A 25,000-nucleotide genomic window follows, 5' to 3' on the forward strand; every position below is an offset into this window, starting at 1 on the left:
TCTGCCGACTAATCTAACGATTAATTTTCCGGTTAGTCGACTAATCTAACAATTATTTTTCGCCTGGTCGACTAATCTGTCGCTTATTTTTCGGTTAGTCGACTAATCTAACGGTTCTTTTCGGTTAGTCGACTAATCTAACGGTTCTTTTTCGGTTAGTCGACTAATCTAACGGTTCTTTTCGGTTAGTCGACTTATCTAACGGTTCTTTTTCGGTTAGTCGACTAATCTAACGATTATTTTCCCGGTTAGTCGACTAATCTAACGGTTCTTTTCGGTTAGTCGACTAATCTAACGGTTCTTTTCGGTTAGTCGACTTATCTAACGGTTCTTTTCGGTTAGTCGACTAATCTAACGGTTCTTTTCGGTTAGTCGACTTATCTAACGGTTCTTTTCGGTTAGTCGACTAATCTAACGGTTCTTTTCCGGTTAGTCGACTAATCTAACGGTTCTTTTCGGTTAGTCGACTAATCTAACGGTTCTTTTTCGGTTAGTCGACTAATCTAACGGTTCTTTTCGGTTAGTCGACTTATCTAACGGTTCTTTTTCGGTTAGTCGACTAATCTAACGATTATTTTCCCGGTTAGTCGACTAATCTAACGGTTCTTTTCGGTTTGTCGACTAATCTAACGGTTCTTTTCGGTTAGTCGACTTATCTAACGGTTCTTTTCGGTTAGTCGACTAATCTAACGGTTCTTTTTCGGTTAGTCGACTAATCTAACGATTATTTTCCCGGTTAGTCGACTAATCTAACGGTTCTTTTTCGGTTAGTCGACTAATCTAACGATTATTTTCCCGGTTAGTCGACTAATCTAACGGTTCTTTTCGGTTAGTCGACTAATCTAACGGTTCTTTTTCGGTTAGTCGACTAATCTAACGATTATTTTCCCGGTTAGTCGACTAATCTAACGGTTCTTTTTCGGTTAGTCGACTAATCTAACGATTATTTTCCCGGTTAGTCGGCTAATCTAACGATTATTTTTCCTGCCGACTAATCTAGCGATTATTTTTCCGGTTAGTCGACTAATCTAACGATTGTTTTTCGACTGGCCGACTAATCTGTCGCTTATTTTTCGGCTAGTCGACTAATCTAACGGTTCTTTTTCGGTTAGTCGACTAATCTAACGGTTCTTTTCGGTTAGTCGACTAATCTAACGATTATTTTTCGACTGGCCGACTAATCTGTCACTTATTTTCGGTTAGTCGACTAATCTAACGATTATTATTTTCCTGTCGACTAATCTAGCGATTATTTTTCCCCCGGCTGGCCGACTAATCTAACGATTATTTTCCCGGTTAGTCGACTAATCTATTTTAATCTAATCTTTTATTACAATAAATAATTAATCTAATGTTCTTTTTTGTAATTAGCTCATGAATCCTTTGGATAACTTTACAAAAAAAAATATAAGTACAAAGTATGAGTTTATGATAGCGTTTATAATTAAACCACAGTAGGCATACATTTACAGTTGTCTGAGACGTCATGAAATGTTCTTTAGCATCACAAACCATAAAGTGTAGTCAGGGTTCTGCTATGGTTTAGCATGGCTTCCAGAGATCTGGAGCTGATTCGGGGTAGCTCGGTGGTTTGTGACTGTTGTCTCGCGGCGCGCTGTCTTTTAAGGGGCCGTTCACATATCACGTCTTTTGCGCGCTCAAGTTCATCATTTCCAATGTAGGCGCGCGATAAGCGTTTTTCCAGGGGCGTCCGCACCGTATCGAGTTAAAAACATCTTAACTTTTCAGAATGCCGCAAGCACAAGAATATCAGACCTGAACCAGGAAGTTGGTCACCAGGTCACCAGGAAACCAGTTAAACCGTAACACCGGAGAGCGCCGAGATGTTTTCCTCTGAGGTGCTCGCGCATCGCAGTTGTGCTGCCGTGGTACACCATATCGGTTTTGCAAAGGGAACAAAGGGCCATTTTATTTGTCCTCTGTTTAAAGTATACCCATACTTTTGATAACAGTGGTCTCTGTTTTTGTGATAGAATGCAACTTTCTCCATTCCCTGTATGCCATTACCATAGACTGTAAAAAAAATATGGACGTTGTGTAAAACGTAAAGTAGGGGCGAGCTGGGCGTCGCCATCTTGTGAGCGAGTTATCGCGTGTCACTCCCGGATAACAGAAAATGGACAAAAAGGCGGGATGTGGGCGGAGCTGAGGTGACGCAATAACTATAGACGGCAAATAAATGGCTATCCACTTGTAACCACGCCCTTAATTATGCAGAACTTTAAGGCTTTCTATAACGTAAACGAATGAGTTATAAAAAAATTCACCCCCCTCACAGTTGTCATGAAGATCAAAATTAGCATTATAAGCCAAAACCACAATTGGTTCCAGGCTGTAAACATGTTTTTTTCTGCTTTAAAGTTGAGAATTTTAACATGGGGCTCAATGAGATTCTGCTCCTTCTGGAGCCGCTCTAGTGGCCGGTTGAGGAATTGCAGTTTACATTACTTCTGTATTGGCTTCAAGAGAGATCGCGGGAGGTTGCCGCTTGGCCATTACGCGAGATGTAAACAAACAGTGTGACGCGTCGACGTATTTTCCGTATTTTCGCGTCGTTGCAGCACTAATATAAAGCCATATGCTAAATCGCTGAAGTAACCCTTTAAGAGGTATAACAAGTTTATATGGAAAGGATCTCAAGCGACCAGCTGAACAGAAATGAAGAAAGCTCATGAAGACATACCATTGGACTGAAGTTTGTTGGCTCCTCCTAACGCATTAAAAGCCCCCTGGACATGCTGCACCTGCAAATGAGCGGCGTGTCAATGAAACAGAGGGTGCTTCTCAATATCCCTCCTCGTTTCCTCGCTCCTCCGTCCTCCATCCTATGACCCGGAAACCCATGGAGCTCAGCCATCTTGTAGGAGATCTCAATTCTCTAACTGCACCGTGAGGATGGAGGAGTGAGGAGCTTCCTGAGGAGTCATGAGCGAGGATAGACTGGAGGATCCTTTGCGGAAGTGTTTTATCGACTAAACGTGACGCAAGCATTAACTCTCCTCCCCCTTCATATTGTGCCACAGTTTATTAATCATTATTATTATGTTTACATGTACAAAACACAAATGTTTGTCAAATAACAACACCTGACAGTTGCAGAATTATATCAAAGCACAAGAAAATGAAAGAAACAAATATAAACTAATATTATACAACGAATAAAAAGGAGTTAATAACTGGAATTCGTTGTTAAAGGTCCCGTTCTTCGCGTGTTTTCGAAGCTTTGATTATGTTTACAGTGTGCAATATAACATGAGTTCATGTTTCGCGTGTAAAAGCACAGTATTTTTCACACAATGTACTAATTTGTACAGCGCTGTTTCCTCTGTCCTATAAACGGCCTGATGATTTCCTTGTTCTATGAAGTCCCTCCTTCAGAAACACGTAACGAGTTCTGATTGGGCCAGCGCTTCCCGTGTTGTGATTGGACAGCAGCTTAGCGCACTTTGCCCGGAAAGGTCCCGCCTCTTACCATAACGGGGCGATGCAAGCGCTGAATGCGCGCTCTTCTCCACGTGGGAGAGCAACGAGACCACGCCCCCTATTTTGCGTGTTCTTGTGGGCGGAGCTTTAGTCAACAAACGGTTCTAGTGACGTTATCACAGCAGGAAGTGCAGCGGTGTAGTCCAGACCGGCCGCTCGCTGTAGGCTTTGAAAGGGAACTTCTGTTAAATAAAATATCTCGCTTGGCATTGAACTTTGAGCTTTATAATTGTACAGGTATTATTTATGCTCTAACAGCAACATTACACACTAACTAAAGTTTGAAAGATGGAATCGCGAAGAACGGGACCTTTAATAATAACTGGTAATATTAATTAAAATATGGACAAATGTGATATTTTGTGGAGGCTGAAGCTTACAATATAAAGAGTTATCTCTAATGTTCAAGAATCCCGAATAAATCCAGCGGTGCAATCATCATTAACTGACGCCGCTTTAAAGTGACGTTAAAGGGAGCGAGGATAAATCAATTCACTCGATTCAATTCCTCCGCCCTCGCTTCTTTTCCTCGCAACCTGAACGGGCGGAGCTAAGGCGCGGGGAAAGGAAACGAGGATGCACAAATAAGAATTGGGAAGCACCCAGGCTGATTTATTCATACTCCGGCCTTTATTACGGACTGACTGACCTGAAGCTTCTCCCCGAAGGCCAGTTTGTGGATGACGTGGGTCATATCAGGGCTCGTGGGCTGAGCGGTCGCGCTGTGTGTCGACACGTGAAAGTTTCCTGGAACCTGCAGAAAACATTATCATCTCCATTTGAGAGAAACGAATGACTCCACACTGCCAGATATGCTCTTCTTATTTAGTATTTTTTTCTTGTTTCCAGTCCAAATATCTAACAATTCTTAAATCAAGATGCATTTACTAGATATGACACAAGATATTGTTGCTTGTTTTCTGTGGAAAAATAAAAAATTCACACACGTGAATGTTTTATGAGCAGGAGGATAATCTCTCTTTAGTTATGGGTAGGGCTGCGAAATTATGAAAATATTATGAGAATGTCTGAAATTATCGAAATATCGCGAATGTACATATCGCGATATGCATATGACAACGGCACACAATATGTGAATAATTTTAAAAGGCTACTTTAACATTGTGAAAAGCGTACGTTCTAGGTCAGCTTTAGCAGAGAATCGACAGCGCACACGACTGTTACTAGCTTGATGTTAAAAACAGTAATTAAACACAATAACTTGCGAAAAACAACAACTCGCGGTCTCGTTCTGTCTGACACACACACCGAAACGTGCGCACAAAACGCCGCTCTTAAAGCGTGTGATCCCTTCAGTTCGTGTCTTGTTACACACTCGAACTGACAAATACAAATAATCTTATTTCTGTTTGGGACGGAAACAAGAAACAAGATTTCAATCAGAAATAAGATTATTTTTCTCACCCCATTGGCAGATCATTTTGCCTGTTTTAAGCAAAAACTCACTTCATTTAGATTTTATTTTCAACAAAACAAGGAAAAATATCTTATGTGGTTTTACTGATCTAGTAAATGCATCTTGATTTAAGAATTGTTAGATATTTAGAATAGAAACAAGACAAAATGACTGAGTAAGTGCTTTTTTTGCAGTACAGTTGGCTTCCAGTCTTCCGATGAGCAGGAAATACTAAAGAAAAGAGCTCAAGTGACGTCGAGCTCTTCTTACTTTATTGATACTGAACTCTCCTTCGAAGCGGCATCCGTGGCCATTGCTAAGAGGAACCTTCATTGAATTGTCTATGTGGCCCACTTCATGCCGTCCCATCTCATCCTGGATGTCCAGTCCCACCACTGCATGCATGCAAACATAGGCAAAGAAAAAGAGCAAGAAAAGAATTGAGATGATTAGTGAGGAACGGTGCACAAAAAGACACTTCAACAACATTACTAGTGATGAAGATGTACAGTGAAGCACTGAGACACTGAAGATGTTAAAGGGTTAGTTCAGCCAGAAATGTGCATTGTGTGATTAATTCCTCCTGTGGTTGGCCAGCCGTCAGACCTCCGCTCATCTTCACACACAGATGAAGATATTAGTGTTGAAATCCGATGGCTCAGAAAGGCCTTCATTGACACCAATGTCATTTCCTCTCTCAAGACCCATAAAGGCACTAAAGACGTCGTTACAAAGCCCATCTCACTACAGCGGCTCTACAATCATTGATGAAGAGGCCAGAATAGAGTTAGTGCGCAAAAACACTAAATAACGACTTATATAGTGATGGCCGATTTCAGAACAAAGCTTTGAACCGTTATGAGTCAGTGAATCGATTCATGATTCGAACCGTTATGAGTCAGTGAATTGATTCATGATTCGGATCGCGAGTCAAACTGCTGAAATCACGTGACTTTGGTGATTCGAATCATGAATCGATTCACTGACTCATAACGGTTCGAATCATGAATCGATTCACTGACTCATAACGGTTCGAATCATGAATCGATTCACTGACTCATAACGGTTCGAAGCTTTGTTCTGAAATCGGCCATCACTATATAAGTCGTTATTTAGTGTTTTTGCGCACTAACTCTATTCTGGCCTCTTCATCAATGATTGTAGAGCCGCTGTAGTGAGATGGGCTTTGTAACGACGTCTTTAGTGCCTTTATGGGTCTTGAGAGAGGAAATGACATTGGTGTCAATGAAGGCCTTTCTGAGCCATCGGATTTCAACACTAATATCTTCATCTGTGTGTGAAGATGAGCGGAGGTCTGACGGCTGGCCAACCACAGGAGGAATTAATAACAGAATATTCATTTTTGGGTGAACTTACCCTTTAAAAAGCATCCATTTTATATTAGATTTGATTTTAAAAATCCCCCTACCAGAATTAACTTCACACTCAACATTTATTTTGCCATCTTCTTATCTCTCGTTATAACAATCAGACATTTTAAGTGTCCAAATACTTTCAGGATGTCAGGAAAAGCACATCTAAAACAGTTCCTTTAAGATCTGAAAACATTCTCATATGCATGAAACTGGAAACTCAGTGACCTCAGCAACACACGAGACGAAAATAGACTTGTGGTTAAGGTCATGCAAGTTTGAGAATCATTTGAGAGTTATGGCAGATTTTCAGTGATTTGAATTTGATTGGGTTCCTCCGAGTGTTTGTCTTTAGTACACATGTAATAGACTACACAAGCCATAAGGACATCTATTAAAAACTGGTGTCCTTGAACTCTATGGCCCTGTAACCCTAGTACTGAGATGCGTTTGGATCGGGTCTCGAGTGGAGACTCTACAGGTGTAAGCGCGTCTGAAACGCTTGTCCACTTCGGTCCACTTCCAGAGGGAGTTAAACGCATTGCTGTCGTAGTCTAGATGTGGCCAAAGAGTGTGTGTTAGAGAGTGTGGCTTAACTATTGGCTTAACTGCTTCAATGCTGTTTTAACTGCTTCTAAATTGGCTTAACTATTGGTTTAACTGCTTAAATGCTGGTTTAACTGCTTCTAAATTGGCTTAAATGTTGTCTTAACTGCTTAAATGCTGGTTTAACTGCTTCTAAATTGGTTTACATGTTGTCTTAACTTCTTCGATGCTGGTTTAACTGCTTCTAAATTGGTGTATGTTGTTTTAACTGCTTCAATGCTGGTTTAACTGCTTCTAAATTGGTTTACATGTTGTTTTAACTGCTTCAATGCTGGTTTAACTGCTTCTAAATTGGTTTAAATGTTGTTTTAACTGCTTAAATGTTGTTTTAACTGCTTCAATGCTGGTTTAACGGCTTCTAAATTGGTTTAAATGTTGTTTTAACTGCTTCAATGCTGGATTAACGGCTTCTAAATTGGCTTAAATGTTGTTTTAACTGCTTAAATGTTGTTTTAACTGCTTCAATGCTGGTTTAACGGCTTCTAAATTGGTTTAAATGTTGTTTTAACTGCTTCAATGCTGGATTAACTGCTTCTAAATTGGCTTAAATGTTGTTTTAACTGCTTAAATGTTGTTTTAACTGCTTCAATGCTGGATTAACTGCGTCTAAATGGGCTTAAATGTTGTCTTAACTGCTTCAATGCTAATTTAACTGCTAAATTGGTTAACATGTTGTCTTAACTGCTTCAATGCTGGTTTAACTGCTTCTAAATTGGCTTAACTATTGGTTTAACTGCTTCAATGCTGGTTTAACTGCTTCTATGCTGGTTTAACTGCTTCTAAATTGGCTTAAATGTTGTTTTAACTGCTTAAATGTTGTTTTAACTGCTTCAATGCTGGATTAACTGCGTCTAAATGGGCTTAAATGTTGTCTTAACTGCTTCAATGCTAATTTAACTGCTAAATTGGTTAACATGTTGTCTTAACTGCTTCAATGCTGGTTTAACTGCTTCTAAATTGGCTTAACTATTGGTTTAACTGCTTCAATGCTGGTTTAACTGCTTCAATGCTGGTTTAACTGCTTCTAAATTGGCTTAAATGTTGGCTTAACTGCTTCAATGCTGGTTTAACTGCTTCTAAATTGGCTTAAATGTTGTTTTAACTGCTTCAATGCTGGTTTAACTGCTTCTAAATTGGCTTAAATGTTGGTTTAAATGCTTCAATGCTGGTTTAACTGCTTCTAAATTGGCTTAAATGTTGGCTTAACTGCTTCAATGCTGGTTTAACTGCTTCTAAATTGGCTTAAATGTTGTTTTAACTGCTTCAATGCTGGTTTAACTGCTTCTAAATTGGCTTAACTATTGGTTTAACTGCTTCAATGCTGGTTTAACTGCTTCTAAATTGGCTTAAATGTTGGCTTAACTGCTTCAATGCTGGTTTAACTGCTTCTAAATTGGCTTAAATGTTGTTTTAACTGCTTCAATGCTGGTTTAACTGCTTCTAAATTGGCTTAAATGTTGGTTTAAATGCTTCTATGCTGGTTTAACTGCTTCTAAATTGGCTTAAATGCTGGTTTAACTGCTTCAATGCTGGTTTAACTGCTTCTAAATTGGCTTAAATGTTGGCTTAACTGCTTCTAGATTGGCTTAACTGCTTTAATGTTGGCCTGAATCATTACGCTCAACTGTTTATTTGACCTTTCACAGCTACGACTACGAAAAAGAACAAAACATGTAGTGTGACGTAGCAGATCCTCTGACGCTGTGGTGGTATGCTATGCTGAAAGCATTTTGTCCCGTTGCCCAGGGCTATTTTAAGACTGCCTTCCTAAAAAAGCAACACCGGCTCTTTACTCTTATGATGACGGGTATGATTACGATTCCTGATCTCAAAAGTACAAAAAAATAAAGGCCAGCCAGAAACCAAAGGGAAGAAGGATTCTATTAAAAGGTTTCCAGATAGTTTGACAATTTCCATTACTGATTAGACATTTGAAGCCTTAAACATGACATCGACAGCAATCCAGTAAACTCAACCTCACGATCTCCTCGTTAAGGAGTAAATGTGCGAATGGAAACACCTAATTGCCTTTTTAAGTGCAATCTGACGTGTGCCCAGAATACTAAAGGTTGGTTTTCTCAGCAAGCGCAGAAAGGAAAAAGAATCCACATTTTCCACATAAACACACGAGTGTTGTAAAGTGATGTTGTAACGGAGGGAACAATTTAACACTAAAAGTAATAACATGAAAAAACCACACAGTTTTAATGGAAACATCCTTTTCAGAGGATGACATTTATCATCAGTTATCTGTTACTATAAAACACATCTGAATGTCTTATGACTACTGATTAATTCATACAGTTATTGCTCTTATAATCAGACTTTTCACCTAGAAGCGAGAAAAAAGGAGGCACTCGAGTCAGATTTTCAGAGACTTGAAAAGGCCTGTAAATAACCAGCAGACAACCAACCACAGCACCTTAGCAACCACTCAAAAATACATTAGTAAGCACATTTCAATGCCCTAGCAACCAGCCTAAACAATGTTTATATAAATGTTCGTGGGAAATACCCATTCACACGTTCTTCAGAAAAGGTAAACCTCAAAGCTGGTCTTCTGAAAGTTGTCTGAAAAGAGTAAAAACTAAAGGAGGCCATTATTCAGATCACAGCGAGGCTTGTCCTCATGACTCATAACTCTTGGGTTGCAGTCACATATGCCCCACTTAAAAGAAAAACGTCTTCCGTAATAGGCAAAAGCTCCACTTCTCACCCATGAGAACGGCTCAAGATGTTGTTCTGAACATAGTTTGGCCTTTGTGTAATGTGTGTGAAACAGCCATCTTTCCAAACATTTGAGGATCTGCCCAAAAGTGACATCAGAGATGACCACAGTTCCTCTGAGGGTGCTGACATTAAGTCACTTTCCAAACTAATTACAACTTTTTCTTTTTTTTGGACAAAAAAGCATGACATATGGGTTAGGCTTAGCTGTGTGACTTAACTGCTTCTATGTTGGCTTAAAGGGTTAGGAATTACTCTTAATTATGCACCCTCATGTCGCTCCAAACCCGTAAGATTTTTGTTCATCTTCCGAACGCAAATGAAGTTCTTTTTGATGAAATCTGAGCTTCATAGACAGCCAACACAACTGCAACTTTGAAGCTTCAAAAAGTTCATAAAAAGATTGGTAAACTAATCCATATGTATTGAGTGGTTTAGTCCAAATATTCTGATTTGATTTAGGATTTGATTTAGACATTTAATATAAGGCCTGCATATAAACATTTATCAGCCAACATGAACAGATGCGTGAGAACAAACGTGCTGCCCTTACGAGCTTCAGCGAGTCACTGCTTCTAAATGTGCTTCAATGTTGGTTTAACTGCTTCTAAATGTGCTTCAATGTTGGTTTAACTGCTTCTAAATGTGCTTCAATGTTGGTTTAACTGCTTCAATGTTGGTTTAACTGCTTCTAAATTGGCCTAACTATTGGTTTAAATGCTTCTATGCTGGTTTAACTGCTTCAATGCTGGTTTAACTGCTTCTAAATTGGCTTAACTATTGGTTCAACTGCTTCAATGCTGGTTTAACTGCTTCTAAATTGGCTTAACTATTGGTTTAACTGCTTCAATGCTGGTTTAACTGCTTCTATGCTGGTTTAACTGCTTCTAAATTGGCTTAACTATTGGTTCAACTGCTTCAATGCTGGTTTAACTGCTTCTATGTTGGTTTAACTGCTTCTAAATGTGCTTCAATGTTGGTTTAACTGCTTCAATGTTTTGTTTAACTGCTTCAATGTTGGTTTAACTGCTTCTAAATTGGCCTAACTATTGGTTTAAATGCTTCTATGCTGGTTTAACTGCTTCAATGCTGGTTTAACTGCTTCTAAATTGGCTTAACTATTGGTTTAACTGCTTCAATGCTGGTTTAACTGCTTCTATGCTGGTTTAACTGCTTCTAAATTGGCTTAACTATTGGTTTAACTGCTTCAATGCTGGTTTAACTGCTTCTATGCTGGTTTAACTGCTTCTAAATTGGCTTAACTATTGGTTTAACTGCTTTTAAATTGGCTTAACTATTGGTTTAACTGCTTCAATGCTGGTTTAACTGCTTCTATGCTGGTTTAACTGCTTCTAAATTGGCTTAACTATTGGTTTAACTGCTTCAATGCTGGTTTAACTGCTTCTAAATTGGCTTAACTATTGGTTTAACTGCTTCTAAATTGGCTTAACTATTGGTTTAACTGCTTCAATGCTGGTTTAACTGCTTATATGCTGGTTTAACTGCTTCAATGCTGGTTTAACTGCTTCTAAATTGGCTTAACTAATTGTTTAACTGCTTCAATGCTGGTTTAACTGCTTCTAAATTGGCTTAACTATTGGTTTAACTGCTTCAATGCTGGTTTAACTGCTTCTATGCTGGTTTAACTGCTTCTAAATTGGCTTAACTATTGGTTTAACTGCTTCAATGCTGGTTTAACTGCTTCTAAATTGGCTTAACTATTGGTTTAACTGCTTAAATGCTGGTTTAACTGCTTCTAAATTGGCTTAAATGTTGGTTTAAATGCTTCAATGCTGGTTTAACTGCTTCTAAGTTGGCTTAAATGTTGGTTTAACTGCTTCAATGCTGGTTTAATTGCTTCTAAATTTGCTTAAATGCTGGTTTAACTGCTTCAATGCTGGTTTAACTGCTTCTAAATTTGCTTAAATGTTGGTTTAAATGCTTCAATGCTGGTTTAACTGCTTCTAAATTTGCTTAAATGCTGGTTTAACTGCTTCAATGCTGGTTTAACTGCTTCAATGCTGGTTTAACTGCTTCTAAATTTGCTTAAATGTTGGTTTAAATGCTTCAATGCTGGTTTAACTGCTTCTAAATTGGCTTAAATTCTGGTTTAACTGCTTCAATGCTGGTTTAACTGCTTCTAAATTGGCTTAACTATTGGTTTAACTGCTTCAATGCTGGTTTAACTGCTTCTAAATTGGCTTAAATGTTGGTTTAAATGCTTCAATGCTGGTTTAACTGCTTCTAAATTGGCTTAAATGTTGGTTTAACTGCTTCAATGCTGGTTTAATTGCTTCTAAATTTGCTTAAATGCTGGTTTAACTGCTTCAATGCTGGTTTAACTGCTTCTAAATTGGCTTAAATGTTGGTTTAAATGCTTCAATGCTGGTTTAACTGCTTCTAAATTGGCTTAAATTCTGGTTTAACTGCTTCAATTCTGGTTTAACTGCTTCTAAATTGGCTTAACTATTGGTTTAACTGCTTCTATGCTGGTTTAAATGCTTCAATGTATGATGAGCAATACAATTATATTTTTCCAATTTATTCACAATTCAGTCACAATAAAAACATTTAATACATATTTACAAATTGAATGCATCTAAAAAGCTGGTTAAATATAATCAGGTACTACAATTTGAGTTCATATGCACCAGCATAAGTGTGATATTCACAATGTTGTTGCTTAATTTTATTTCACCAGCAACGTCATCTGACCGCCCACCCCTGATCCATATAAATAGTGACTATCTATTAAGTCACAAAAGAAAAAAAAGTAACGTGACTGAATCATTTACACAAACATGACATATCACGTATTATTTGGCAAATCATTATGCAGATGCATCATTGCCAAACATAAAAAGGTATTTCCTCATACGCTTGCTCAAATATGATAGTATGATTTCCGGTTGAGTTTCAAAACGGCACGTCTGATTGAGGACAAGGTCTATTCTAATCCTTCTGAGAGAACACACACAATACTCAAACCGAGACTTTCATATGTGGGAGGCCATTATGATGGGAAACGATGCATCTGCGTTAGGGATGCACCGAAATGAAATTCTTGGCCGAAGCCGAAACCGAATAATAATGAAATGCTTGGCCGAAGACCGAAGGCCGAATACCGAACGCGGTGTTTCGCATTTTTTCCATTTATTTGGCAATTTTTTTTTACCATTACAATAATTAAATAGTAAAAATTTGCTTTTTACTATTTTGTGTTGCTTTTCAGAGAAATAAATCAAATAACAAAAATACAATTTCAAAATATTTATTTAACACTGAACATTTTTAACATTCCAGCAGATATTATACAAACTAAGCACAACATAACTTAAAATAAATAATTAGTAAAATAAAAAATATATTTTTATTTGGCCATCTTAGAAGCCCCCCTTCTTGAATAGCCTATGTTAGGCCTATAACTGACTGCTGAAAGAATGTAACTCTGTATGTCTACAACAACTAATGTGCATTGAATAGTGCAAAAAATGTGGATGAACCCACAACAAATAAATAACTGTCTTAGACATAAGCCTACTTAGCCTACTTCTTCAGGAAAAGTGGCAGGTTCTTCTTTATGAAAAGTAGCTTCTCTGCTTTCTCACATGAAAGTCGGTTCCTCTTCTCATCGATGACATGAGCACTAAATTTCAGCACTAAACAGTGCTTCCACACTGCTGACATGTTTGCTGCATAAAGCACGCATCTCTTACTCTACGTGGGTTACTTTTTGATCGCGTCATTAAAAACGTCATTGTTCGGCCAAAATTATTCGGCCTTTTTACTTATTCGGCCGAATGCCGAAAGTGCTTTTTTTGGCTATTTTCGGCCGAATAATTTCGGTTGCCGAATATTCGGTGCATCCCTAATCTGCGTCAATGATCAGAGCTGGACCGTATCTCAGCTCATTCACTCGAGTCCTGTACTGAAGTTCACTGTTTGAGTCTCTGTGCTTTACTGGAGTATTATTTTTTCTGTAATCTTCTGACTTTAACTTCACTCCATCTGAAAGACAAATATCGTCCTCTTTACTCCACTACATTTCTATCAAGGTCCTCGAAGTGGAAAGTCGTTTCTGTCGCAGCTCTGAAAGTCAGTGATGATTTTTTTCTTCTTTAAAAGGTGTTTGGGTTTTTGCAGAAAGCCTTTCAGGAATCACTCTTGTAGAGTCTCGTGAAGTTCAATGATTTCACAGCATTTATTAAACACTGATTTATAGTTTAGAGCAAAATGGAAGAAGACGGATGTCCAAATGCTCATTTAGTGGAGGATTCACATAAACAAAGTTGATTCTGTCTTCAGTGAAGGTGAACAGTGTGAGAATATCAGATGTGTATCAGTGTATTGGATCCGTGCATTCGGCCTTAAAGTGACAGCAGCTTTATAAAGAGCTTTGTAACTTTAGTATTTAAATGAGTTTAAGTTAGTCGTCTGCTAGTGTGTCAGATGGAGCGTCACTGACTGGCTTAAACCATGATGGCATAATGTGCATTTATACAACTATAATACAATAATGCGGCGACATAATAAAGGACATTTACTTTTGATACTTCAGAAAACAAATACTTCTGTACTTTTACTCCAGTAAAAATCAGTTTTACAACTTTCACTTTTAACAGAGTAATATTTGACCAGCAGTACTTTTACTTTTACTCAAGTAATAAAGTTGTGTATTTGTCCAGCTCTGTCAATGAATTAAGATCCCATACCAACAGTAAACTCACTGCTAACTCTCAAAAAAAACAACCACACTCATAACGCGTCAATAAAGGACGATACACAAGGATGGAAAAACATCATTCAGAAGAGTAGTTATGTATTTTATACTCACAATCACAGTGTAAGTTTGGCAAACTGATGTTTAAACTCACATCTATCTTCCCCCCACTGTCCTTATCAGGGTCATCCACATACAGTTCATTTACTCTGGGAAACACACATGAAAATACAGCATTAGTAAAGGTCATCTGCTAAAATTAAAATGTCAAAGCTTGACAGTAAAATGCCAAAATTGCAGTAATTGCAATTTTGGTTTCCTCACTTCCACATGAAAGAAGTTGACGAACAGACACTAAAGTTTGAGTCCTGTGTCAAACTGAGGTTAAGATTGCAGTCGACGCAGAGAAAAACATCTCGAGAGGCGTAATAAAAGGAGCCGTGGATATCCTGACCCGTTCTTGAGGTCTTTTTTTTAAATCTTAAACATCAGATATTTTTAAAGGACAACTCCGGTGAGAAATGAACAAGAAAAATTATGTCGTCAAACAATATCCGTTAGAACGTCAGAAACGTTGCTTTTTTTCCTTTTAAAGGGATCCCCTGGTGTTGAGACTTGTATGGCTTAATATAACATAAATGATGTCTCTTACTGAATTATGTAGTAGAAAACCCATGAAAGATCTACGTTATTTAAAAAATCGATTTTATATTTGGACCATGGGCGGCGCCATTTTGTTTGCGTTCTAGGTTGATGACGTAGAGTGGTTGAACTCCTCAATCAGCTGGCATTATCCGTAGCTATTTTTACCACAACGCAACTCGAAAATTGTTTCAGAGTTAAACAAAACCAATGAATTGCTTTGCAATTGTACTTAAAACACACTCAAACATACATGTGCACACAAACTCACCTACACAAGTCACAAACAGATCGGCGGGCGGGCACACACACCTGACAGACTGCGCTGTCTCAATCGAGATGTTGGGCTGCTCAGTCTCCACGACGGGGGCTGAATCCGAAATCGACCCCCTTTACCTTGAAATAGGGCATTATTTGAAGGGACAGCCATTTGTAGTGTTGTCCGACATCATAGGGACATGTTCGAGTGCAGTCATTCAGTCTCACGTTCACCGCAATAACGAGTGTACAGCCGATTTACACACAGCTGTCCGACTTCACGCACTCGATCGTCTTCATTCACTCCTTCAAGTTGTATTAGTGAACAAAAGTAGCGAAAGTAATTTGTGTCTTAAAAGTGAAAGTTTAAAGATTGAGGTTAATTCACTGAGCTTGTGCTCAAACTTTAATGCACAAACAATCCCATGCATCATCACCAAAACATCCTGCCTCTCTTCCTCCTCACGTTAACTTATCCCATCATCCTACCTAGATATTTCCCTCTGCTGGATACATTAGGCATTACAGTTAATCTACTGCATATCAACAGTCTAGATATCAACACAGGGAATAGTGATGTATGCGCGCACGCAGTGCGTGTGTGTTCGTGCCGATCTATTCGCGCCTCGTGTGTGTGTGTGTGTGTGTTCGCGCCGATCTGTTGGGGTGTGTGTGAGTCTGTGTGAGCGAGAGAGTTTGTGTGCACATGTATGTTTGAGTCCGTGAAGTCGGACAGCTGTTTGTAAATCGGCTGTACACTCGTTATTGCGGTGAACGTGAGACTGAATGACTGCACTCGAACATGTCCACTATGGTGTCGGACAACACTACAAATGGCCGTCCCTTCAAATAATGCCCTATTTCAGGGTATAGGGGTCGATTTCGGATTCAGCCCCTGTCGTGGAGACTGAGCAGCCCAACATCTCGATTGAGACAGCGCAGTCTGTCAGGTGTGTGTGCCCGGCCGCCGATCTGTTTGTGACTTGTGTAGGTGAGTTTGTGTGCACATGTATGTTTGAGTGTGTTTTAAGTACAATTACAAAGCAATTCATTGGTTTTGTTTAACTCTGAAAATTTTTCGAGTTGCGTTGTGGTAAAAATAGCTACGGATAACGCCAGCTGATTGAGGAGTGCAACCACTCTACGTCATCAACCTAGAACGCAAACAAAATGGCGCCGCCCATGGTCTAAATATAAAATCGATTTTTTAAATAACGTAGATCTTTCATGGGTTTTCTACTACATAATTCAGTAAGAGACATCATTTATGTTATATTAAGCCATACAAGTCTCAACACCAGGGGATCCCTTTAAGATATTTATTATATTAAACTCCGGTGAGAAATGCCCCTCGGGGTAATTAACAGATGGTTAGCGAGTAGATCGTTCTCTGGGATGCATTTTCATGAAATCGAATGTAAAGAGTTTAACCCCTAAACACAGATTAGCTTAAAATGCTTGTCTATGGGGCATAGAATAAGTTAAATTAAACCGCTAGTTAATACCACTAACAGCTCAAAATAGCCTCACACTAACACGGCAGCATAATGAGGGTCTCTACATGCAAACCGCAGCATTGAGAACTTTGTAAGAGTACAAACAGTTTAATAAGAAGATACTTTATAAAGACAGCGCATTATGCTTCCTTGCCTTGCCATTACGCGTTTACGGACGGCAGCCATCTTGGAAAACAGGCTCGACGAGTCGAGTCACGAGCGCTGTGCTGAGGGATTTTTAAAGTGGTATTGACATTATGCCAGAGCTGCCATTAAACTCTAAACGGTTTGCTAGCTACGTAATTAACTGAATTCATAAAAACAACCATTATTTTTCTTATCTTTTTAATTCAGTTTCTAAGAAAAGATTGCCACACATTCTGTGTTGTGTACTTTCTGCTTATCAAATGAAGACATAAAACATTAAAAGGAAGATCATTTTAGCTTTATTACTTAAAATAAAGTTTTGGTAATGTATAATTATTACATCAGTGTTGTTATTCCACTGAGACGTGTCTAAACTCTACCGTACAACAGTGATATATTTGTTAAGTTAAACGGGACTTTTATTTTGACAGGTTGCCGGGAAGATCTTTGAGTTTCTGTGTTTATGACGGTAATTTTTCTAAAATTAAACGGTAAAATGCTCATGAAGTGACTCTCAGAGCGGCTCTGGAGATTCTCCGTCTGTGTGTGTATAATAATATAATAAATATAACTTTTTATATTTAAATATAAATTAAATTAAAGTTTAATGCCTTCATTTGATTGCTAAAAAAAAAATTTTTATTAATTGAAATTATTTTTTTTTATTTTTTATAAATTGTATGTATGAATGCAATTAATTAGACATGCTTTTTGATTTATTAAAATGTAATTAATCCATTAATATGGCATCCAGAAAACCTCTAAACATGTCATTTTTTGTGAAACAATTTATTAAATAACTAATAAATTGCAGTTACATTTTATAAGTTTTATGATTTAAATTAATTAGACATGTTTTTTAGGTTACAAAAATTAAATTTAACCAGAAAAATACATTTAAATTACATTTATTTTAACCTTTATAAAATCTGTTCTTTTTGTAAGTCGCTTTGGATAAAAGCTAAACGATTAAATGTAAAATGTAAAAAATATTTGGTTACAAAAATTTAATTTAAAAAAAAAAACAGAATTTGGTAAAAAAAATAAAACTGATTTTATAAGGATATTTAATAAACTTTTAATAAATTGTGGTTAAATTTGATACATTTTATGATTTCAATTAATTAGACATGTTTTTTTAATTACTAACATTTCATTTAACCATTAAAAATTGAGTCTAAAAAAGGAATTTGGGGAAAAAAAAGAATGGGGTTTCATCGTGCCCGATTTTAGGGTGTGTTTAAGGGGTCAGCAGTGTATGCACGGAGGGGTTTTTACAAGTAAAACAATAAAAACATACATAGTATCAAACAGGCACTGGATATAGAGTGGGACCTGTGTGTGACAGCACCAGACCTTTTGGCTCTTCATAACCTTAATTTGCTCTCAGGACAGGCGTACATACATTTCTGTAGCGATGAATCCTGTGAGCTCTGAGAGGAAGAGGAACAGCATGAACACGCAGCAGCAGATTGAGACTGAGGGCAGAAGGAAAGGTTCATTAGTGAGCCGTTTGTCACACTAAACTAACATTTTCCTCCATGTTTCACTCATAACTGATGTCATTTCTCTAAATTATGCCCGAGTAGGCAAAATGATATGAAAGGCGAAGGGCGTCGCCTGAAGTGTGTGTGGCTTTATTGCTCTGGTTAATGCGATCGGTACTGAGGGCAGATGAGTCAAAGCGAGATGTTTACATGGAGACCGTCTCCAGTGACTCTGAGGTCATGTGACTGTGGTTTGGCACGTCATCCTCTGACTCTGGCCCGCTCCAGTTTACACAAGCTAATGTTTAGCTATAACACAAACAATAAGGCGTGTCGCGATGACACACAGCTCACGGACTCGAGTTCAACATCGGTTATATCACTCGTTACACTTCAATGAGGATAATCAGGCACTGATAAAAAACACTTGTTCAGATTGCTCGATTAAAATGAGCTGAAGCAACACAATATTTATGTTTTGTTTATTTATATAGCATAAATTAACAACAACCGGAGTTCACCAAGGTGCTTTGTTGACATATTTATATATATATATATATATATATATATATATATATATGTGTGTGTGTGTGTATATATATATATATATATATATATATATATATGTGTGTGTGTGTGTGTGTGTGTGTGTGTGTGTGTGTGTGTGTGTGTGTGTGTGTGTTTGTGTGTATATATATATATATATATATATACACACACACACACACATATATATACACACACACACACACACACACACACACACACATATATATGTAACCTGCAGTTTATATGCCTCCTTCATTAAATAGGCTTTCAGCAACTTCTTAGAATACAATTGCTATACATTTTGTCCAAACTTAATTTGATTGTGTTCAATCCACTTAAATATGAGTCAAACTGAAGTCAAACCTAATCCGTTTGTGTTACAGGAATGATTTGTGTTGGATTAACTGAAACTGGTTAGTTCCCAGCATGCTTTGCATATAGCTAAATCAAGAGAGAGTAAATGTTATTTTATATATGTTTTTTTAAGAGCAAAATAGGAAAGGGGGAGACTTGATTGTGTTTAATAGAGTTTAATATTTAATATATGTTGGAATTATTACAACTATTTAAATGATTACCATTGTGGAGCATTTGCTGAGGATGTGACGCAACTAACGTTATATAATGGCTTTGCTGAAGAAGCAATTTAATTAAATGAATTTTGAGTTCATTGAAATATTGAGTTAATACAATGAACATTTTTTGAGATTCGACAACCTTTATTGAAATATTATTAACAGATGTTGTAAGCATATTGGGTAATTGTGTGTTTTATTTGTGATGACGCAGCCAAATTGTGCTATTTTCATGATTTATCACATTTTTTATGTGGTTCAGATACAATAATATTTTGAGTTTCTATTTATTAAACAAATTTCCTTCATTGTATCAACTCAAATTTTTAATTTCAATAAACTCAAAATTTTAAGGCAACCGGGTTACTTACTTTATTAAGTTAAACCAACACATTTTTTACAGTGTAGCTAAGTTCGTCAACTAGCTAGTGCAGTATTATAATTCAGTTGTGTAACATTAAAGTAAATGAAATGTGGATGAATGAATATATGAATCATCAAAATTTACTTTGAAACTACTTAATAGAGTCACTTAAAATATATTCAGTCCATGATGTTTAACAAATTATGTTTGTTTGCTATTGATTTAGTGGATGATGTACACAATTACATAATGGAAAACCAACACACTTCTTTTTTTTAGTGTTGGAAACATTTATTAACACTTCACATGTCAATAATTGATTATATTCCAGATTATATATCTTGATTAAATCACCTCAGTTTCCTTTCTTTTTGTCAACTTTAAAAACACAGTTGATTAAATCTGAGACACTATTGATTGACAAGTTTCCATTTCGCTTTAAAAGTCGATAAAATCCCAACCGTGTGTGTTTACCTTTCAGATATTCAACCCGAGGACGTGTTACAGAACCGGTTTCGCAGCTAAATATTTAGGTTAGTTCAGGGTTGGTCTCGGCAAACATGACTAAACGTTCAGTTATTCACTCGAGGCCAAAACAACAAAAGGCCAGAGCTATGGTAATGAGTGTATCGTATTGTCGTGAGTCAGTCGGCAACACCTCGCGTTACAAACGTCCAGAATAATGCGGGAACAATGAGGCATAAAGGACAACATTTAGGAAACTACACCTGAGTCAGCAAATTGGTTTGGGAAAACACAACCGTGGATCAAAGTAGGAATGATGAACTGTGAACCCTAACACTCAAAATAACTGGTTTGAGTACAGCCAACTCAAATTAAACCACCGTTTATGAGTATTTTGGTCTTTTGAGTTCTCAAAACTGACACATTTTAAGTACTCTGAAATGTTTCTTTTAATTTAGACTAACTTAAATTTAACTGGAACTGAGCTGGGACGTCTATTTCCCAGCATGCTTTGCCACGACACTCAAAAGGGACAGTAAATGCCCAAATTAAGTTTTTTTTGTGCACGATTAATGTTAAGGTGGAGGTTTAGTAGTGTTTAATGTTTTGTTATGCTAGTTTATAAAAGTTTCTGTTATGTCGGCTTTGGTAGTTTTTTGGTGAAGCATGAGCTTAGTTTGAGAACGGATATACACTGATTAGGCATAACATTATGACCACTTACAGGTGATGATCTCTTCCTCACGGCTCCTGTTAGTGGGTGGGATATATTAGGCAGCAAGTGAACATTTTGTCCTCAGAGTTGATGTGTGTGAAGCAGGAGAAATGGGCAAGCGTAAGGATTTGAGCGAGTTTGGCCAGATTGTGACGGCTAGACGACTGGGTCAGAGCATCTCCTGCAGCTCTTGTGGGCTGTTCCCGGTCTGCAGTGGTCAGTATCTATCAAAAGTGCTCCAAGGAAGGACCAGTGGAGAACCGGCCACAGGGTCATGGGCGGCCAAGGCTCATTGATGACCGTGGGGAGCGAAGGCTGGCCCGTGGGGTCCGATCAAACAGACGAGCTACTGGAGCTCAAACTGCTCCAGAAGGTGGCCTGGTCTGAGGAATCACGTGTTCTTTTACATCACGTGGATGGCCGGGTGTGTGTGTGTGTGTGGCTTACCTGAGGAACACATGGCCCCAGGATGCACTATGGGAAGAAGGCCAGCCGGCGGAGGCAGTGTGATGCTTTGGCCAATGTTCTGCTGGGAAACCTTGGGTCCTCCATCATGTGGATGTTACTTTGACACGCTCCACCTACCTAAGCATTGCTGAGACCATGTTCAGCCTTTCATGGAAACGGTATTCTGGTGGCTGTGGCTCTTCCAGCAGGATAATGCTCCTGACACAAAGCACAAATGCTTCAGGAATGGTTTGAGGAGCACAACAACCAGTTTGAGGCGTCGACTCGGCCTCCAGATTCCCCAGATCTCAATCCAATCGAGCATCTGTGAGATGAGCTGAACAAACAAGTCCGATCCACCTCGCAACTTACAGGACTTAAAGGATATGCTGCTAACATCTTGGTGCCAGATACCACAGCACACCTTCAGGAGTCTAGTGGAGTCCATCAGAGACGGGTCAGGCGGACCAACACAATATTAGGTCATAATGTTGTGCCTGATCGGTGTATTTTAAATGTGTTATATTGCTGGGGATGCACCAGTATGAACATTAAGGCCGGTACCAATAACCGATAATTCTTTAGATTTGATAGCCGAAAAACCGATATATCGGCCGATAAATCTAAGTTTTCAAATATATTTTTTGAGAACTTGATTACAAAAACACGACTCCCACCATTAAAGCCACGTCCCAAGCACATATTTATAATGTTCTCATTATGATTTAATGCAGCCGATATGACAGACCTGTTGCTCTGAACTGTATTGTCCTTTGGTGAAGTGATTTCAGTCATATTTCAAGCGATTCAAACCCATCATGATGAACAGAGCGCATCTAAAGTGCCTCAGCTCGAGGAAATAATACATCATTTATCGCTTTAATATATCAGACAAAATTTCTTATCATGCCGATAACATTAAAAATGAACATATATCGGCCGATACCGACTTACTGGGGTTCACCGTGTAGTCGTGAAGCGGCAGATGAAGCAAGTTATTGGCTGATTGGAGTGGATCAATCAATAAATCATCTTTATTTATATCGCTCTTCTCCAGCGCCGATTGTGTCAGAGCAGCTTCAGTGTTAAACAGGACAATACTGCAGCAGAATTAGATTTGGCTGTACAGTCGTTCTGGAGTAAACAGTGATGTTATCAGCTTATTTTAATAATGTTATTTGTATATTTAGTTGAATAACTTTGATCATAATGTTAGTGTCCCCAACTGAGCAAGCCAAGCCAAAGGCGACCAAAGGAACCGAAACTCCATCAGGGCATGATGAAGAAAAATAAACCTTAGAGAAACCAGACTCAGTTCTCCTCTGGCCTATTAACACACACTGGAGGATTATTATTCTGGACACCGCACAGATCAGAAATCATATCAGAAAATCATAAATTTCTGGGTATCACACAAGAGATGAGTTTATTAAGGATGGCGAGAAGATTACACAAAATTATGAATATTTGAAAGATCGGAGTCGTCGCGCCGGAGACGGGTTTATTGAGGATGACGTGCCGGTGAGGCAAATGTGAGGTCTATGATGGGTAATAATATAGGTATTATAAATATAAGCACTCACTGAAGGCTCCGGTATACGTGGGCTGTGTGAGATCTTTGGGCACTTTCCTGTAGATATCGAACCTGGAAGGAAGAGAAAGAGGGGAAGAAAAGAAAGGTAAACATGGTGTTCTCCTGGGAAGTGTGTGAGAGCACATTGTGTTCCCAGCGCATTACAGAGCGGCGGAGGAATGTGAAATATGGGCTGCGGTCCCGGTCTGGAGCTGCACCTCCATCTCGACCCTCACGTCTGTCAACACCAAACCCTCACACCACAGCCAAAGATAACAATGGACCCTTCAGACTAGCCTTAAAACAACACATGTTAAAGGGGTGGCTGCATGCGATTTGACTTGTTTAGCTTTAGTTAGTGTGTAATGTCGCTGCTTGAGCATTAACAGTATCTGCAAAGTTACAGCGCTGAAAGTTCACTGCAAACGGAGATATTGTCTTTTAAAGTTACGGCAGTTTATTGCCTACAAAAATGGCCGCTTTGGACTACAGCGAGCTTCTTCCTGGGTTGGTGACATCATAAACCCTCGCTAGTCTCCGCAGATGTGACTTCTGCCTGTAATGGGAAGGGGCGTGGCCTTAACCTGTGCTTCAGCCAATAAAAATACAGGAAACTACATCTGACCAATCTAAGACCATTGCGTTTATCAGAGGGAGGGGCTTCAGGAAGCAGGAAGCAGACGAGCCGTTCAAAGCACAGACAGCGGTGTGGAATAAAGGGAGGATAGAAGAAAAATACAGCGTTAGAAAAGAAGAAGTATTAAGACATGTTATACTGCGCCCCATAAACACAACCAAACCTAGAAAACACACAAAACCGCCGCTTTATTACTCAATCACTTGTTTGTTTTCCCATTTACATTTTGACAAATTTAGTGAGCTTATAAACAATAATGATGTTTTAATGTTAGTGTCTCAGTGGTAATCGCAGTCAAATCGATATTATTAATATTGAATATTAATACTGATTATTAATTGCCTTTTAAACCCCAATTGAGCAAGTCCAAAGTGCCTTTTCATAATTACAGTAATGAGAATGACATTTATATTTTATGGATGGGTGGATGGGTAGGTGGGCGGATGGATGGGTGGATGGATGGGTAGCAGGGATGGAAATTAGCACCCGCCACCAGCCAAATGCGGGTGATTTTGAGCTGTGGCGGGTAAACTCGCTTCACCTACCGGCCACTGTGGCGGGTAAATAAAAATAGCATACTGTTTCCCCTCTTTATAAACTTTGTTCAATTCATGCGAGTGCGGCCATATGTCCGAAAATGACCCATAGAGAAATGACCAGTCGTTTTCACCGTCATTACCCGGATGTAGTGCCAGAAGGCGCGAATAAGAACTCGCGCACGCTGAGAGAAGATCCGTCACTGCGCATCAACCGAAAGCGCGCACTCGTCTCACAGCGCGCAAATATTGAGTTATTTTTCAAATCTTGCGCTTAAACGGACAAACTCACAAAAAAAGTATGTCAACATGTCCATCTTGATGAGTATCCAAGCAGACATAGTCTGAATATGCCTTAAGAGGACTGTATAGAGTCGAGAAAGACGAGCATATCCTTCTATTAGGGCTTAAAGGGGCAGTAGCCTTTACTGCTGTCTGTTTAATGTCAAACAAAAGGACATCACGCGCTGCTCTTGATTAGCTTTCGTAAGTTTAATAAGGATTAATCTTTAATTTAAACAGTTAAATATGCAGTTATTTTACATTTGATTACTTTATTCAATTTCTGTACCCTTTCTGCAGGCCAGTAGGCCAATACATTATTATTTAATGTACACATAAGTGAGGTCAAGAACAAAACACATTTTAGTTTGAATTTTATTTTATACTGTTGGTTGTTGCAATGTGCTAAATAAATATTTGCATAATTTGTAATTGATTTATTACTTGGAATTGTAATGCCTTGATTTTTTAGTAAAGTTA

At 38.4% G+C, this 25,000-nt stretch overlaps 1 protein-coding gene across 1 annotated transcript in view; it reads right to left on the minus strand.

Annotated features, from left to right (window-relative positions):
• Positions 1-25,000, minus strand: part of ergic1 (endoplasmic reticulum-golgi intermediate compartment 1) — a 47,213-nt gene that overhangs the window by 7,844 nt on the left and 14,369 nt on the right. Inside the window, exons 2-7 of the mRNA XM_067456783.1 lie at positions 23,076-23,137; positions 18,296-18,368; positions 14,462-14,556; positions 5,192-5,316; positions 4,154-4,258; positions 2,705-2,765 (exon numbers count right to left, since the gene is read on the minus strand). Coding sequence (XP_067312884.1) covers positions 2,705-2,765; positions 4,154-4,258; positions 5,192-5,316; positions 14,462-14,556; positions 18,296-18,368; positions 23,076-23,137 — 521 coding nt within the window. The remainder of the gene's footprint in view (positions 1-2,704; positions 2,766-4,153; positions 4,259-5,191; positions 5,317-14,461; positions 14,557-18,295; positions 18,369-23,075; positions 23,138-25,000) is intronic.

This window comes from Pseudorasbora parva, chromosome 11 (assembly GCF_024679245.1).
Source record: "Pseudorasbora parva isolate DD20220531a chromosome 11, ASM2467924v1, whole genome shotgun sequence".
NCBI lineage: Eukaryota > Metazoa > Chordata > Actinopteri > Cypriniformes > Gobionidae > Pseudorasbora > Pseudorasbora parva.